Source organism: Acomys russatus, chromosome 14 (assembly GCF_903995435.1).
Source record: "Acomys russatus chromosome 14, mAcoRus1.1, whole genome shotgun sequence".
NCBI classification, from domain to species: Eukaryota; Metazoa; Chordata; class Mammalia; order Rodentia; family Muridae; genus Acomys; species Acomys russatus.
This window is the reverse complement of record NC_067150.1, coordinates 1,381,974-1,399,506: the sequence shown is the minus strand read 5'-3', so window position 1 is coordinate 1,399,506 and position 17,533 is coordinate 1,381,974. Positions and strand designations below refer to the sequence as shown.

Here is a 17,533-nt window from a genome sequence, read left to right as displayed (position 1 = left end):
TTATTTATTTTCACTCCTTCCCTTTTCCCACAGTGTCCTAGTCCTCAGAAACATGATTTATAGATCAAGCATTGTGCTGCCTCACCATAATTGTGCCACTGAAAACACAGTAGGCAATGTTTAGTCTTCATCCAGATGAAACATTCTTCAGTACCAGGATGGCTCCCTTCTTTTTGAAATGATCTCCTTCCATGAGATGAATTTCTCCTGTTTATGCTACTGCTTCTTTGTGTACAGCCAGGCACATGAAACAATTCTTACAAAGCAAAAATTAAATAAGCTCAACTCATGTGGTGAAGAGAGAACACCACTGAGGTGCTACTCAGTGCCAAACAGGAGACCTTGGTGTGCAAGAACGCAGTAATGTCAGACTATTGCCCTGGCTGCCATTCCACTTAACATAAACATGGTAGACTACGACAACTTGATCTAGATTCTTTGTGTTCTTTAACAGTATTCTTAAATAACTATGAAAAAGCTGATTATTTACTGCAGTCCAATAATGTAAATGTACCTGGATATGTTCTTTCTATTTTATTGCATAGTATATTTGATTTCTTTGAATTCATTTACAACATGCTTTGTTTTTACATAATGATCACTTACCTAATAATAAGTTTTTTGGACATTATGCTCACTGTAAAGAGGCCATTTGTATTGTTGTTGCTCTTGACACATTTCATAAAATCTTGAATGTAGAAAGTTTTTAACAATGTGTATAAAATTAAATTATTAGATAGCTTTTCAAGATAATGTGGCATATAAAGTATCATTTGCAGTAATGAATTCACTTTAGACTAAAAATATTATATATTGCATGTTTTTAATATTTTGAGGGTATAGCTCACAGTCAGATGTAGAAACTGCACAGCTTGACTTGTGATCTTTAGTTTATGTAACAAGTAAGTTACATCATCATAGATATAAATGCAGTATTTTTTTCTTAGTGGCAATATATTCTGAGTTATTTTGGCAAATAAAAGGCACATGTATATAAGGGCCAATAAATAATGAGCAAGCATATTAAAGTGAAAGAGCTTAACAAAAAGACCTAAAGCTTCATTGAGGCTCTGAGGCCGTAAGAGTGTATAATTCCTGCTGCATTGAAAAGATGTCATTGATTTCTGACTATGATTAATGGGCCTTTTCAATGGCCAGCTTTCTTTGACATTTTACCAAAATTGTGTTCTAGGTTTTGTCTTATTTCACTTATAGCATCATTTCTAAATTTGGGCAATTCAACAATGAAACACTGCACTTGAAGATGATTTCTTTTGTTAGTGTAAATTTTTCAATATTTCTTAGGTAGATAAATATATAAATTTCATTAAAATGTATATTTCTCTCTCTTGTAAAAGGAAAATAGCAACATGGACACTTTGTCATGACATGAGGCCTGACAGCCACATAGTGCTAAAAACAATAACAACATTATACAGAGAGCTGAGCCAAGCTGTGAATTAATGTGAGAGAGCAGCCAGATAATTTCAATATGTATGGTCCATGTTTATAATATTGCAGCACTTGTCAAAACACACAAAAGACTTAACATTATTTTGATATGATCACAAATAAAAAGGAAAATAGAAAAATAAACATGTTTATTTCCATTTCTTAAAGCCTTCATTTCAAGTCAAATAACATGTATGTAGATATTAATATATAAATGAAAAGACCCTTGCTTCAGTTACCAAGAAAAAACAAGTCCTTAGGACAGAAATAAATTAAGAATTATTTCATGAGTAAAGCTCTCAGGAACTAAAGAGGTATGTCAGTAGGTAAAGTACTTGAAATTGTGAGACCTGAAGTTTAATTCTTCAGCTTCACCTAAAAGTCAGGTGTGGCAGTGCACAACTGTGATCCTAGTGCTAAGGGTGATAGACCCAGCCAAGAAGATCCCTACCCAGCCAGTCTGTCAGAAATGGCAAATTTCAGGTTCAGGGAGAGAGCTTGGATCAATGCATAAGATGAAGGGTGATAAAGGAAGTTATTTGATAATGACATTTGGGCTCTACAGTCTTATGCAAAGGTGAAAAATGAGTATGTATGTATGTATGTAGGTAGGTAGGTATTATGTATGTATGAATCACAGAAAGAAAGAAGGAAGAAAAGAAGGAAGGAAGAAGGAAGGAAAAGTGAGAGGGAAAGAGGGAGGGAGGGATGGAGGTCAGGGAGAGAGCTGAGAGGTTAGGAACAGGAACGTTTGCTGTTCTATGACAGGAGTTTCATTCCCATCACCCACTTCTGACTGTTAACACCTAACTGACTCCAGCTCTAGAGTCTGATGCCCTTTTTGAGGAGCCTCTAGACACATTCACATACACACACATCCACCCAAACAGACACATATCCACAACAGAAATAAGTCTTTAAGAAGAAAGCAATCAAGAGAGGAAGAAAAGAAAGAAGGTAAAATGCTTCTATGTTTTACATTACACACCCACTGAACCAGAAATAAGAGAGAGTCCTAGGCTTCTAGGCTGGTGGGAGAAGGGTATTTTGTCAGGGTAAGATATGAAAAGATAATTACAGATATGAACAAAAGGGAAGACTAAATGAAGCAATTCATACCCAGAATATGCATATTGTAATTTATATGCCTTCTTTCTTCTTTGGCTACTGTTTTCATTTAAATAGGAATGAATTCTGACTGCCATGGTATTCATTTGGCAGGAAGTCAGGCAATTTATATTTCAGATATGATCTCATCATCAGTTCCATCTGTTGACATTGCCTGCACATTGTAATGTTTGGAGATCTGTGGCAGAGAAAACATAACCTCAAAATGAAACTGCCTAAATTTGAGACTTGTGTGCCTGCAGGACACCAAACAAGTGTTCTCTTGTAAGCACAGTGTGTTCAGTTTAAATTTTCCCTTTGAGTCCTGACAGCTAGCCTAACTCCAATCCCTATGTAGGAAAAAGCCATGGACAGCAACTACAGAATGAGTTCACGCTGCTGTTAAACATTCTTTTGTTTTATTAATTAAACATTTTTACGTATACATTTATATTATTACTCATATATACAACAAACTACTTATAGCAAGAAGAACCATGACACAATCAGGAATTATATAAATGTTACATTCCTAATGTTTTGGTTATTTGTATTTGACAGCCTTTAAGAAAACATCTTTCCTATCTTGGTGCATCTAAAATTCTTAGTGTAAATCAATCTCCATCACATCTTGTTATTATCGACTAAAAACATGTAGACCTAAAAACATCTTAACCCCTAAACAACTAAGCTTCACTGTAAAACTAAGCTACCTGGTCTTTGAATCCATCAGAGAGTTGAGAAGGAATAAACTTGATTACCTCAGTATGCTGGGAGTGCAGATTAGTAACAGCTTTCCAAGTGAGAAGATGACAGAGACAGTTCGCTACCTGAATAGTTATTCAAAACTATCTATGACACCGAAGCATCTTTTTCAGCCTTCTGGCCCAATATATCTGACAGACATATTTGTGAGGCAGGAACTTTTGAGAACTCTCTTTCCCTATGTTGGCAGAGTTTGGCCGTCAACTCTGCCTGCATTCAAGCTTGCCTCTTTTATAAGCAGAATTCCGTCTGTGATAGAAAGAGGATGTTTTGCCTAGTGTCTTGTTTGCCACATTTGAAGCTATCTCCATAAGGAGGTTCTTTGATGTTCATCATCTTCTTTGAGATAAACTGGGTGGTGCCAGGTGTTAACCTGTCTCATTGTCAGGGAATTTTTTAAATAATAAAAACATTTTAAATGCCATGTTCTGCACATCTCTGAGGTTTTGAAGACCTTATCTAACTATCCTAACTTATCTTTCTATAGAATCATATCTATCTGCTACATCTAACATGTATATTCTTATGATAAAAGTTGACTAGTAATTGACATGACCATGATTTAATCTACTCACATTTAATTTGTATAACTTATTTATTTTAAACAGCTTGAAATAGCACTTTCAAAGTATTGGACATAAACCTTGTATTATAATTGAGTTATATGGGTACAATACCTCATATTAGAGTAGAAATCTACATATAATGTGTGAAGAATAATCTTACATTTGGATCTATACCACTGCATCTAGAATTAAACTTATTTTGCATGTATATACAAAATTCTATACTAGTGAATTAAAAATAGCCTTTGAGTGACAATTGAGGCATTACATTGAGGTATTTACTCACTAATCTACTTTGTGTTCTATCTTCCCTATATATTTCTATATTCCCCTTTCTTACTTTCCAACATCTATCTCCAAACCTAAGAATGTAAGATAAAGGAAAAGAGAGACATGCCTGTGTCTAACCCTATTTTCTCTCTAAATAAGACCAACAATAACCTGTAACTAACTCCCATTGAAATTAGCCCTCTATAGCCCAAGAAAGCAATCAAAACCTACCCAACTTCCCTTAAAGGAAATGGGGTGTTTTTCTCTTAAGGTTTCTTCCAGCTGATTTTGGATGAATAATACCCTTGTAGGGACCCAAATAAAATTGGGGAAATGGTTAAACACATTATGAATAGCATTTGTTGTCCAGTTTCTAAGTGTTGAGTAATTCCAGGCTTAATTAGAGCCCTGTATGGGAGAGTCTAAAATGCTGGACCAACTGGGATTGGAAGCTTTCTTTGAGAGTGTCCTGGGAGTTCTCTTGTTCATATGAGGAACAGCAATTGAAGCACTTTTTGCCGGAACATGAAGGATACAGGATGTCAGTGTCCGGCATGCTGAGAGGAATGAATCCTGTCAGGTCTGATCCAATGTCAGTGTCTAGTTCTTTTGTTCTGAAAGCAAATAATTTTCACAAGCATTATACAGTCCTAGTAGTATAAGTGTATAAGGTGTGCATAATTCAGAGAACAATTAAGGTTGGTTTTCTGTTCTTTGTATGAGCAGGAAAAAAATCTGTAAATCTTCATTCATGCCATATGAAGAATGTCATCTAATAATAATTAATAGGGGCTCTGTAGCCAACAAGAAGCATTGTCTATTCCTAAACATTCTATTAAACATTCATAAGGAGACTAGACTGGATATTTTATTTATGCCAAGCTATAAAGCTCAGGAAAAAACGAGTGGCTAACAGGTTCTGCTCCAAATCAATCTTATTTTAAGAGAATATTTATCATCAATACAGAGAATCTTTTCCTTTTTATGTTTCAAGCTGACTCTAAATGGAGGGCTGATGAAGCAGCTGTAAAGACAGTGTTGAGGCTGACAGTCTCCTTCCACTTGCAGGAAGTCTTGGGTGAAGAACAAGTTAGAGACCACACCTTTTCCCCAAGAAGTGCTGTCATCACATAACCAACATTCCATGTCCCAAGAGCTTACATTTTGTAGGGACTGCTGTACTTTTACTTTACGTTTAACTATTTACTTGTTTCCCTGCCTCATGTGTGTCTGTGTCCGCATGTCTGTGAATGCCACAGGACAATTTGGAATATTCCATTCTATTCTTCCAATTTGTAAATTGGGAATTGAACTCAGTGTACTATGGTTTGGTGAGAAGTGCCTTTTCTTGTTGAGTTCATCACCAGCCTGCCCAGAAGTCATGTTATTTTACTTATGTGGGGTTTTTTTGTGACAAGGTCTTGTATCTCTCAAGCTAGCCCAAACTCCTTTCTTACCTAGCTTAAGATGACCTTGAGATCCAGTGTCTGGCTCTCAATTGTTACTATTACATACATGTGACATGTGCATTTCTTATTGTAGTTTTAAAGAGTTTGGTCACACTTACTTGAATGTCCTCTGCCTTTAAAAGTTTATGAATCTGAGTTCTTAGTCTCTCACCTGTGGATAATTCACCTCATACTCAGCCTACAATCTTCTGCCAGGACAAGGAACACATAATAAACAATGCCATATCTATATAGATCTGTCTAAATCATCAAATGAAACTCTGACAGTAATACAGCATCAATAAATACCATCATAATGGTTTCTTTTACATCTTCCATAGTTAAAACAAAAATTTTGTTTGTACTCTGTTCAATAGTGAAAACTGAAACCATGGTTCAAAACAAATTATGTCTAGAGTTTAAAGTACCAAAAGAGTTAATAAAATTAATATTGACAACAGGCATTGGTGCAATGGGTTTTGTATATCTAGAGCAATGGGATATTCTCCAATAGAGGGGTTTTTGACATTTTTACAGAAGGTATACTCTGGCAACTCCGTCCAGTGAGTAGCTTAAGAGAATCTGTTGCTTGAGTAAAGAAAAAAGAAAAAATGGATTCTTAAAGAATGGCTCATATTTTCAAGATTCAAAATGACATCTGTGTGTTTTAAAATACAAGAAATATTGATGTGTATCCAGTCTCTACATAAATCAAAAGGAATACCTCTACATACATTAAAAGCATAACCTTATTAACTTTTTTCTCTCCCTAATAGGATATTCAATACTTCAAGCTATTATGGAAAAAGCAGGACAGAATGGATGGCATGTCAGTGCGATATGTGTGGAAAATTTTAACGATGTCAGCTACAGACAACTGCTAGAAGAGCTTGACAGAAGACAAGAGAAGAAATTTGTAATAGATTGTGAGATAGAGAGGCTTCAAAACATTTTAGAACAAGTAAGTTCCTGGCTTCATCTTATTACTCAGGTGTGCTTTGGATAAAAATGCGGACCTATTCCAGATCTATCTCCATATTGTCTTCCAATTCAGAGTATGAAAATTAGGATTTCTCATGACTTATCTCCAGGACAAAATGACAGTTCTTTACTGCCAGAGGTCATTTAGTTCTTAGGTGAAGTTGAAGTTTTGAGTACTGCTTTTCCATTCTGTAACGATATAAGCAGTAGAAAAACACTTGCTTAGTCACTGGGAGTTCTTAGCCTTCATTAATATAAATTTTCAAGATTAGTGACATATTAGAGAAGAAAATGGGCTTTTTATGTCTTCAAGAATTAGTTGCATGAAAATTATCAACATAAATTAGCAGAGCAATAAAATAAAAGATGATTAGGTAGTTAGGTAGAACATTCTGTGCTGTGTTATGTTTCTACCAGATGTCACCCATAAAGATGATTTTTCAACTATCAGAATGAAGATTCTATGAATAAAGATTCCAATAAATAGCTGTTGATTAGATTTGAAGAGGGCAGGAAGATAAAACTGAGCTATGTCATTGTGTTAAGTGGTAGAAAAACACTATGCAGTTATAGATGGAATTTGCTTTCCCTGACCTGAATGCAGTGATAAAGACTTCAGACTGTCTTCCACAAAAGTCACAGTGCCTGGGTGCCATCTGGTGGTTCTGAGGAGGTTTCATCATATTTATCCACAATACATTTGGAACAGCGTAATTCAAAGTGAATCCATTTGTTGTACATAGCTTAACTGCAGAATTATGTGATTAGATTTGGAACAGAAAACCTATCAGTTTGGAGTTAATTTGCAACACTCATTTTAGTATTCAATGATAATACTTAAAGCCAAAATATATCTGAGATTCTATCTTAACTCTTACAAGCTCTGGATTGAGTATTACTATATATATTAGAATTTGTAAAGGTTTTAAATAAAATACATTTTGCATTTTTAATATACAAAGCAACATTGTACTATAAGCACAATTGCAAAATATCTACCTCTTGTCATCCATTTATAAAAGAAAATAATACATTACTAAGGAAAGGATCTATTCTATTTTGGTAAACTATTAATACAAAGTCTGCGAATCACTGAAGTTTACTCCACAGTAGCAATCCAGGTCAATGAAACTTGTAATGAGCATTTGTGGAATTTCCAGGAAACCTTCTACCTGACTTTCATAAGCAGAGCAGTGACGCCAATCCAATTTTGCTCTCTCCCTTTCATGTCTACTGCCCCTGTAGTGAGGCTTTGAGTTGTTTGACCTGAGCAGCTAAAGTTTTGTAAATAACTCAGGATGAATCCCGGTAGAGCAGCCAATTCTAACAACTGCCAGGATTTCGAACTACCTGTCAGAGGCTAAGTGAGCCGCTGAGAGACCCTTCACTTAGCAGCTGTGCTTTCATGACCCAGGTGAGGGGAGGTAAGTCAGGGCTCAAAGTACATGACCCATTTTGGTGGCTTAGTTGGTTTCTAAGAAGAAAATTGGCATACTTGGGTACCATGGATAAACTCTAAGCCTTATATGACTCTGTGAAGAGTCTGTCTTTTCTTCTTTCCTCCTCCTCCTCTTCCTCTTTCTCCTTTTTGTCTGTTAACATTTCAAAGAAATCAAAAACTTGCATGTCTACCAGTTCTATTCTTTTTTTTACTGACATCTGATTTGTTAACTATCAGGGTTACCTATGAAAGAATATAAATAGCAATCCTTTGATTCAGGTAGACAGTTCATAACGTATAATAAAGTCCACAGCCATGTAAGGAGATGATGCCTTATTGGTTTTATAATAATAGTTCCTTTCTATTGCAAGAAAAGATGTATCTAATTAGGAATATGATTATTTCCTACGATCTTTATTTCATAGCTCCCAACAAAATCACTCCTAACATTTCTTAGTTGTATGCGGTGTTCTGTGTGCTGCAGACTGAAGTGTTCTGTGTGCTGTAGACTGAACCCAGCTCCTTCTTGGGTGTGTTTGGCAGCCACCTTGTTGTTGAGCTACATTGCCAGCTCTTTATTTTATTTTTAAGGAAAGATAATACAAATGCTTCCAGGAGTGTGTGTAATGGCCCACACTTCACATCTCCTTAGTATAAGTTATCTCTCCTCCATCCCTCTCCTCTATTGCCTTTCTCCCTCCCTCATCCCCAACTAAAGCTCCCTGCCCATCTCCCCATTTTACCATTTCTCTCTTCATGTCACTTGAATTCCCCCAGTCTCCTGTCTCTGCTCCCAACCCTGCCCCATGGAGATGATTTTGAATGTCCTCCTCAAAAAGAAATAAGAATGGCAGTGATTGTGAATGCCTTGAACGTCCTGAGCTGATGGACGCATAGTGAAAATGTGCCTGCAGACTATTATTTGCACTTCAATGATGTGCCCTTGAGAAATCATAAAAGTTGTTTCAATAAAAATTTTGAATTAGGAAAAGGTAGCTGTCTTGCAGAAGGTCACATGATAAAAACTAAAAAAAGATGTGTCCTGAAATTTCTAGAAGAACTAGCATACCTTGCTTGCTGGCTATAATTTCTTCTTTGGCATTTTTATTTGTATCAGTTTACAAAAGCCTAATGAAAACTGGTCACATGTTATCATCATAAAATATATTAATGGCTGATGGTGGTGCAAGGAGCATTTTCTTTTCTGTACTTGTTTTCCAAATTATTTTATACCATGAGTAAATTAGTTTTTATAAATGTGTTTGCTATTTAAAACAGCAGTTATCTATACATCAGAATAGAGGATGCCTCTGTGCTTGCATCCTAGTAATACAGCTTGACACAAATATGTGAAATTTAGTCTACCCTAGCAGCTGAGCCCAGCCAATCATAGTCAGTTCCTTCCACAAGGGTAAAGCATGAACTGTTCACAGGTAAGCAGCTTTGTCCATCACTCTGACTCCAGCGATAGATGCTACTTGACCATATTAAACTTTCAGAGACCTTTGAATCTGTTCTAGTTCCTCATAAAAAGCTAGATCTAGAATGTTAAGTGGAAGTCAAACAATGAGTCTTAAGTTTGCTGTAATGTCATTTTAAAAACAAATATATGTAAAAGTTAATGTTAAGCTATCATCAATTTAAAGTCTAAATGAAATAACAGGACCATGATGTATTTATGCAATGCTGCTATGCCATTTATGACACTAGAAATATTACAAACAGTAAGTTGAGTTTATTGCCAGATCCAATAAATAAAATGCAGTGTTCTATTTTCCTAAATTCAAAAAACACATTGATCCATACATTTAAAACAAAAACAACATAAAACAAACAGACAAACAAAAAACAAAACTTGAAATTAACAGAAAGCTGTACTGATGCTCAGCGTTGAGCTTACTAATTGTTCTTACACAGGACCCAGGCTCAGACTCCAGCACCAGCTCAATAAAGCTAGAATTGATAAATAGTTTTCATAGTAAATTGGGAGGTTATTTTAAGAGCCTTTTATATGTTATTTTCATACATGTTTGCTATTCTTAAACCCCAAACACAATACTTATATCAGTGAAACATGGAACTGCCTGATTCCCATCCTGTGGCAGTGTTTAGCCTAGTGGTCAAAAACAAACAAGTAAACAAAAACCATGAAATTTGATCTTAGCTATATTTTAAGCATTAGCAACTGCCTTATCTGGGCCTGGGAAGACAGCTCAGCTGTTAGGAGCACTGGCTTCTCTTTCAGAGGACAGAGTTCAGTTCCCAGCATCTATGTGGTGGCTCACTACTCTGGATTGCTCAACCTCCATGGATCTTCCACTCTCTTCTGGCTTCAGTGGGGAGCCAGGCACAGACACAGTGCACAGACATACACATGGGCAAAATACTCATGAACAAAAATTAAAAATAATATATCTTTTAAATTTTAAACCTTTTTAAAGGTCTCATCAAAATAGTGCTGAGGTCTCAGTACTTCTCAAATATTTCCTTTCAATATATAAAATCCAGAGGCCCTGCAATTAGAATTTTGCATTCCTACAGTTCATGAACCCCTTTTTCAGGACACTCAACTCTGACACTTTGGATCAGACAAACCAGATTATAAAATTGAGCAGATATGTTTTCTCTGTTTTAGATATGGTTAACAAATGTTCAAAAGGTAGTGTGTGTTTGTGTGTGTGTGTGCTTGGGTTATTTTTGTGTGTTTGTTTGGGTGTTGTCTTTTTGTAAATGCATAGTTTCATTATCTCCTTAACACTTAATTTTTCTCCTCCTCACTTTGCATATGGTAAACTGAATTGAGATGATCTTAGAAGATCCTGATTCCCCTAAATAAAATTAATAAGAAATATTCATTGCAATGACTGGGTTGTGAAGCAATATATAAATTTACTCATGGGGTATAACTTCAAACAGAGCACAGAGTAAATCCTCAAACAGACAGCCTTTCCTGGACACTCATTAATTCTATAATCTGATTGGTAACTTTTATAGAGGTAGCTAAAGATTTTTTATATTTAGAGTTGTGTGTATGTGTTCCTACATCTATGTGTACATACACACATGAAAGTATGCATGTACACATGTGGCATTCTATATGTAAAGTAAGAGGACAACTTTTGAGTAGGTTTTGTCTTTCCACCATGTGGTTCCTGGGCATTGGACTCAGGCTGTCACACTTGTAAGCAAGTGCCTTCACCTGCTGAGTCATCTAAAAGATGGCCTATTTTTTTGTTTCTTTTGGGTTTTTTATTTGCTTGGGGTGTGTGTGTGTGTGTGTGTGTGTGTGTGTGTGTGCGCGCGCGCGCGCGTGCACGGGTGTGTCTATGCAGGTACACGGGCTCCTGCATGTATATGTGGAAGCCAGAGATCAGATTTAAGTGTCTTTCTTGGTCACACTTCGCCTGGCTGGCCAACAAGCTCTAGAAATTGCCCTGTCTCTGTGGCCCCAGATACCAAGCAATGGCATTACAAATGCATACCCCTGCATCTGGCTGTTCTGTGTGTGCTAAGGGTCTAAGCATGCCCTTCCTCAGGCTTGTTCAGAAAGCACATCACCAATGTAACTGTCTCTTTATGCTTCTAGCTAACTAAATTTACACCAAAGCTGATTACTGAAATGCTCAAAAATGTAGTTTCTAAAGAATTTTGTAGAAATATGCTTGACAGGGGTTAATACAGATCTTACACTGCCTCCTTAATTTCAATACATTTCAATAAAAATGTCAGGTTTCTTTGAATAGATGAAAATATCAAAGCATCAGAGAATTTAAATTATATGAACTCTTGTTTATAAAATATGTGCCTATAAGAATTTGAGCATTTTTTTTCAGCAGACTTTAAATACTGACCTTAGACTAGGAAATACATACTTAACAAAAAGATAAAGAAAACTGAGTTAACATCTGGTCCACAAACATTTCAGATAGCCTCTTGATCATATGCCTCTTTTGTAATTGGTTCCTCCTTCTCCAATATTGTTGCTTTCAAAGAGCGAGACAAAAAAAAAAGAGTGTTCCCCTAAAGAACATGCCAATCTCAGAATCTGCAATAGATGACCTTCTCATTCTGTTTGTCAAATAATCTGGAAAAATAAAAAGGCAAAAAAAATCCATTATTGATGTACTAGAAGGTTATGATGTCACCAAAGAACAACCATCCTACTCTGAGGCAAAATCAACCAGACAGAGGAAAGTGCCCTCAACATAAAGGTGGACATTTGTATGGAAGAGATGAATTGTGGAGTCAGCTCAATTAATGTATTCTAATCACCAGATCATTGTCCATATCCAGCAGCACCTAAATGAAATCCCAACTCATAGAGAAAATCATGAACAAACTGTCAAATTTCTGAATAACTAGGAACTTTAAGATATTAGGAATTATATCACACAAAGCTACTTTTTCCACCTTGAATCACTACCATTTAATAAAAGATTAAAGAGTAAATCCTATACTATAAAGCCTAAATTTGTAGCTCATAATGAATTGTTTTAGTAACTGATTAGTGATCATTTTTTTCATACCAGAGAAAGAGAGAGAGAGAGAGAGAGAGAGAGAGAGAGAGAGAGAGAGAGAGAGAGAGAAAGGGAGAGAGAAGAAAATCAGAAAAGACTTAGAAGAAGCACAATGGAATATGGAAAACAAGCCACACCTATAAGGAAGAGACATCTTTGATAGAGATGCTGACTTTGGTTATTTGAATCAATTCCCCCACATAATAAGGAACACACATTGTGGCAATACAAATGAGCTAATTCATTAAACAGGACAGTTCTTCTTTGGGCACCTCCTGTGCTCATTCAAACTCTATATACTAGGCACATAAAGATAAGTAAAGCATGGTGCCTACCTATGCATTAAACTCAGGCCAGGAACTCACAAATGGTATAAATAAATATCAGAGACTTTAATGGTCTTAGAAAAGAAATTTGAAATAGGGCAAGAATTCAGAATACAGGATGACTAAATATGGTCCAAGTTAGGAATGCTTTATAGAAGGAAAATAAAATCTACATTGTAAAATGCATTAGTATTTTTCTATGCATAGTAAACAGAAGAAAAATTGGTTTTTAATACTCAAGGAAAGGAAAGGAAGGACCAAGGCAAATGAAGAACTGCCAAAATGAGGATTGTCTAATATGGCAGCATCCAGCATGTACCATATCTGTGTAGCAGAAGACCAGAGAATGTGGACCAAATACTGCTGACTCCAAAATGCCAACATCTATGTCTCCTGGACAAAAGGAGGCATCCTGGGAGCTAAGAACACACAGTTCCTGGTCCCTGTGAATGACTCCCAGGTACAAGAGTCAAACACAGTCCTAGATTCACTGAACCTGGTGCCTTTCACCCACTCAAACACCGCTCTCAAGTTCCACAAAAGCATAGCTTCAGCACCTAGACACCAGACACCTCAAGGACAACTCCTGGATACCAGTACAATGTTCCAGCATCCAGTCTACAGTTCTACTGGTCCTCTTGCAGAGAACAGGTAGACAATAGGAACATACAGTGTCCCTATTCCAAGATGATGGCATGTAGGCAAGTCTGAGTACAAGAGTCTGCTGGGTGAGCAAGCCTCCACACTACTGATTCCAAATGCCAGTGTCTGTTCATGTTCCTCTGGAGAAAAGAGATGATCTTGAATGCCAGACACCAACAGTATCACCCTCAGACATCCCTGCTACTCCTGTCATCTTGACAATATCTCAGAATTCCAGAATATCCAGACTGTGGTTCAAAGCTCTACTAGTTGTCTTGTAAAAACCTGCAAAATATCATTGGATCACAAAGGTTAGAAACACACAAGCTGAGTCTCTGCCTATAGCTATAACTCAGACACAATAAGCAAAGCAAAACTGTAGTTCATGGGAGGAAATTTAGCCCCATCCCATGAACTAGGTCTTCTCCTGCTTGCCCAAGAAACTCCATCAGGTTACAAGAAAAACCAGCCAACTTCAGTGTAAGAACACAATCAACAGAAACCAGGCAATATGACAGCAATGCCTGGATATCCTAACACACCTAAAACACAAGAAAATTACCTTAAAACTATGCATATGAAGATTGTAAAGACCCATAGATGAGAAAAAAACCCTCAAAGAATTACAAGAAAATACAATCAAATAAATAGAGGCCTTTAAGGAGGATATGACCACATAGTGGGGGAGCAAGGCCTCCTCAGTCATAGACCTAGGGGAGGGAAATAGGGTGAAAGTGGATGGGAGGGAGGAATGGGAGGATATAAGTGATAGGATAATAATTGAGTTGTAATCTGAATAAATTAATAAAATTAAGTAAATAAGTAAGTAAGTAAGTAAGTAAGTAAGTAAGTAAAGAAATACAGGAAAATACAACCAAACAAATAAGAGCCTTTTAAGGAGGAATCAAACATATCACATAAAGAAATATAGGAAAACTCAATCAAGGAAATGAAAGAAATGAATAAAACATCTCATGACATGAAAGTAGAAATAGAATCAATAAAGAAAACACAGAGGAAATTCTGGAGATGGAAAACTTACAGAGGAGAACAAGCATTGCCAAGAGAATACAAAACAGATGGAGAAGAGACTCTCAGGTATAGAAAATACCATAGAAGAAATGGATATATATGTCCAAAGAAATTTCTGACACAAAATATCCAAGAAATCAAGGGCATCATGAAAAGATGAAATCTAAGAATAATAGGAATAGAAGAAATAGAAGATTCCAGGCAGGCTCAAAGGACCAAAAAATGTTTTCATTAAAAAAATCATACAAGAAAATTTCCTCAACCTAAAGAAAGAGATGCCTTTAAATATGCAAGATGCTTGCAGAACATCGAATAGATTAGACCAAAAAGAAAATCCTCCCACCACAAAATAATCAAACCCCTAAAAAATTGGGCAGATGTCATGCAGACCATAAGAAACCACAGAAGTCAGCCCAGACTACTATGCCCAGTAAAATTTTTTATCACATAGATGTAGAAAACAATATATTTCATGGCAAACCCAAATTTAAGCAATATCTATTCACAAACACAGCCCTACAGAAGATACTAGAAGAAAAGCTCCAAACCAAAGAGGTCAACCATACTCAAAAAAACACAAGATACCAATAACTTCATTACAGCAAAACAAAGAGAAGACAAGCACACAAACACACTAAGACTACCAACATCATAACAAAAGAAAGTACTAATATCTCTCAATATCAACAGCCTCAACTCCCCAATAAAAAGACACAGAATAACAGAATGGATGCAAAAATAGGACCCATCATTCTCCTGCATACAAGAAAAACAACTCAAGAACAAAAGGAGACATTAACTCAAAGTAAAAGGGTGAAAAAATGTTTTCCATGCAAAGGGACGCAAGAAGCAACCTGGAGCAGTCATTTTCGTATCTATTAAAATAGACTTTCCAACAAAACTCATCAAAAGATATGGGGAAGGAAATTTTATACTCATCAAAGGAAATATATACCAATACATCAAGATGACTTCTCAAACTGAAAATCCATGTCCCAAACACAGTAGCATGCCCATTAAGTTAAAGAAACATTACTGAAGTTCAAATCCCACATACAACTACTGAAGGGGAGATAAACCTGTTTCTGTTTTGATCCCAAGTGTGAGATGGAGAAGAGGGCAGGATATTTATGTGAGAAAGCAGGATGTTTTTCCTTATAGAAGTGTAACTACTTCGTGGGGTAGCTTGGTGAAAAATATCCTTGAATAGACTGAGAGGATATAGATAGATATAGATATAGGTGATATAGATATGAATATAGATATAGATTAGATATAGATATAGATATAGATAAATCCAAAACAGAAGAGAGAGGGCTTTTTGCTTGGGACTTGGTTTTTGGCTGTTCATGCCTGCACTTTAAGAAGCTCCAAAAGAGAACTGCTCGAGGGAAAGCTTCAAGGCTTTGGACTCCAGCTGAGGCTTGAGGTTCAAACTGCTGCTCTCGGTTCCAGCATCAAATTTGGTGGAATTGCTGGTTTCCTGAAATCCTGCTGACTATGCCAGGAGAATCATTGCTCAGAGCTGATATCTTTAAGGTTTCATGACAGTGTTCTTTAATATCCTTTTCTGATTGTTTGGGTTAGTCAGGTTGTTAGGGAGGTAGCCTCATTTAATAAGTTCATAATAAAATATAATTGATAAGAAAATTGAGCCTACAAACCACATACATTAATAGTGGGAGACTTCAAAATTGAGATGGAACTAAATGGAGAAATAATGAAGCTAATAGACATCATGAAACAAATGGACCTAACAGATATTTAAAGAACATTACACCCCCAAACAAAGGGATATACCTGCTTTACAGCACATCAAAAAACCATCTCCAAAATTAACCATATAACGGATCACGAAGCAAACCTCATCAGACATAAGAAAATTGAAATAGACCCTAGCATCTTATCAGAACACCGTGGATTAAAACTGGAACTTGACAACAATAGAAAAACGAGGGAAAAAAAAGACCTGCATGCCCCTGCACACAGGAGGAGTGCAGATTTTCTCAGATTGGAGCAGCAGCAGCAGAGGCAGCAGCAGCGGCGGCACCAGCGGCACCAGTGTCAGCAGTGGTGGTGGCTGAGGTTTGCAGCTCAGACTTTTCCGGTGGAGGCGATTGGTGTGGTGGCCGGTGGGAGTCGCTGCGAGAGAGGGGACACTGGGCAGAATTTGGGTTGCGTGGTGCCTTGGGACACAGACAGGACTCGGCAGACAGTTCGACCCCAGAGTCCTGGGTTCAGCTCAGTGCGCAGTGCCGTGGAGACGCTGGCTCAGCTCAGCAAGCAATTCTGCCCAAGGCACTAGCTCAGTGTAGCCATAGCTCCTCTGCTGTGACACAGGCAGGGCAGAGGGCTCAGTTCCACCCTAGGCATCAGCTCAGCTCAGCGGCAGCTCCCCTGCTGTGATGCAAGCTGGGCGGAGTGCTCAGGTCCACCGGAGGCGCTAGCTCAGTACAGCCGCGGTTCTCCTGCTGTGAGGCAGGCTGGGCAGAGCACTCAGTCCACCAGAGGCCTTGGCTGGGCTCATCAAGCAGTTCTGCTCGAGACACTGCACAGCGGGCAGTTCTGGGGCACTGACGCAGGCTGAGGTCAGCACGTAGATTCAGCCTAGAGGCCCTAGCTGGACTTGCCAGGCAGATTGGGCCCAGAGACTCTAGCTGAGCTGTGCGCACAGGCTCAGCAGCCCTAAGACTCTGGCTGGACTATCCACGCAGTTTAGGCCCAAAGTCCCGGGCTGAACTCAGCATACACTGTGAGTACAGAGTCCCTGGCTGAGCTCGGTGCACAATTCTACCCCGGAGACTCAGGTGGAGTTCGGCATGCAGTTTGTGGCCAGAGTCCCTAACTGTGCTTGGCAGACAGATTGGGTCCAGTGACTCTAGCTGAGCTTTAGACACAGTCCCAGCTCTAAGACTCTGGTTGGACACAGTATGCAGTTTGAATCCAGAATTCCTGGCTGAGCTTGGAGGACAGTTCGGGACTGAGT

The 17,533-nt window shown here is 37.6% G+C and overlaps 1 protein-coding gene across 2 annotated transcripts in view; it reads left to right on the top strand.

Moving 5' to 3' along the window:
* Gria4 (glutamate ionotropic receptor AMPA type subunit 4) overlaps nt 1-17,533 on the top strand; it is a 370,469-nt gene that overhangs the window by 254,161 nt on the left and 98,775 nt on the right. For both annotated transcript variants that reach the window (XM_051155874.1, XM_051155873.1), the window contains exon 5: nt 6,385-6,569. In XM_051155874.1, the coding sequence (XP_051011831.1) occupies nt 6,385-6,569 (185 nt within the window). The remainder of the gene's footprint in view (nt 1-6,384; nt 6,570-17,533) is intronic.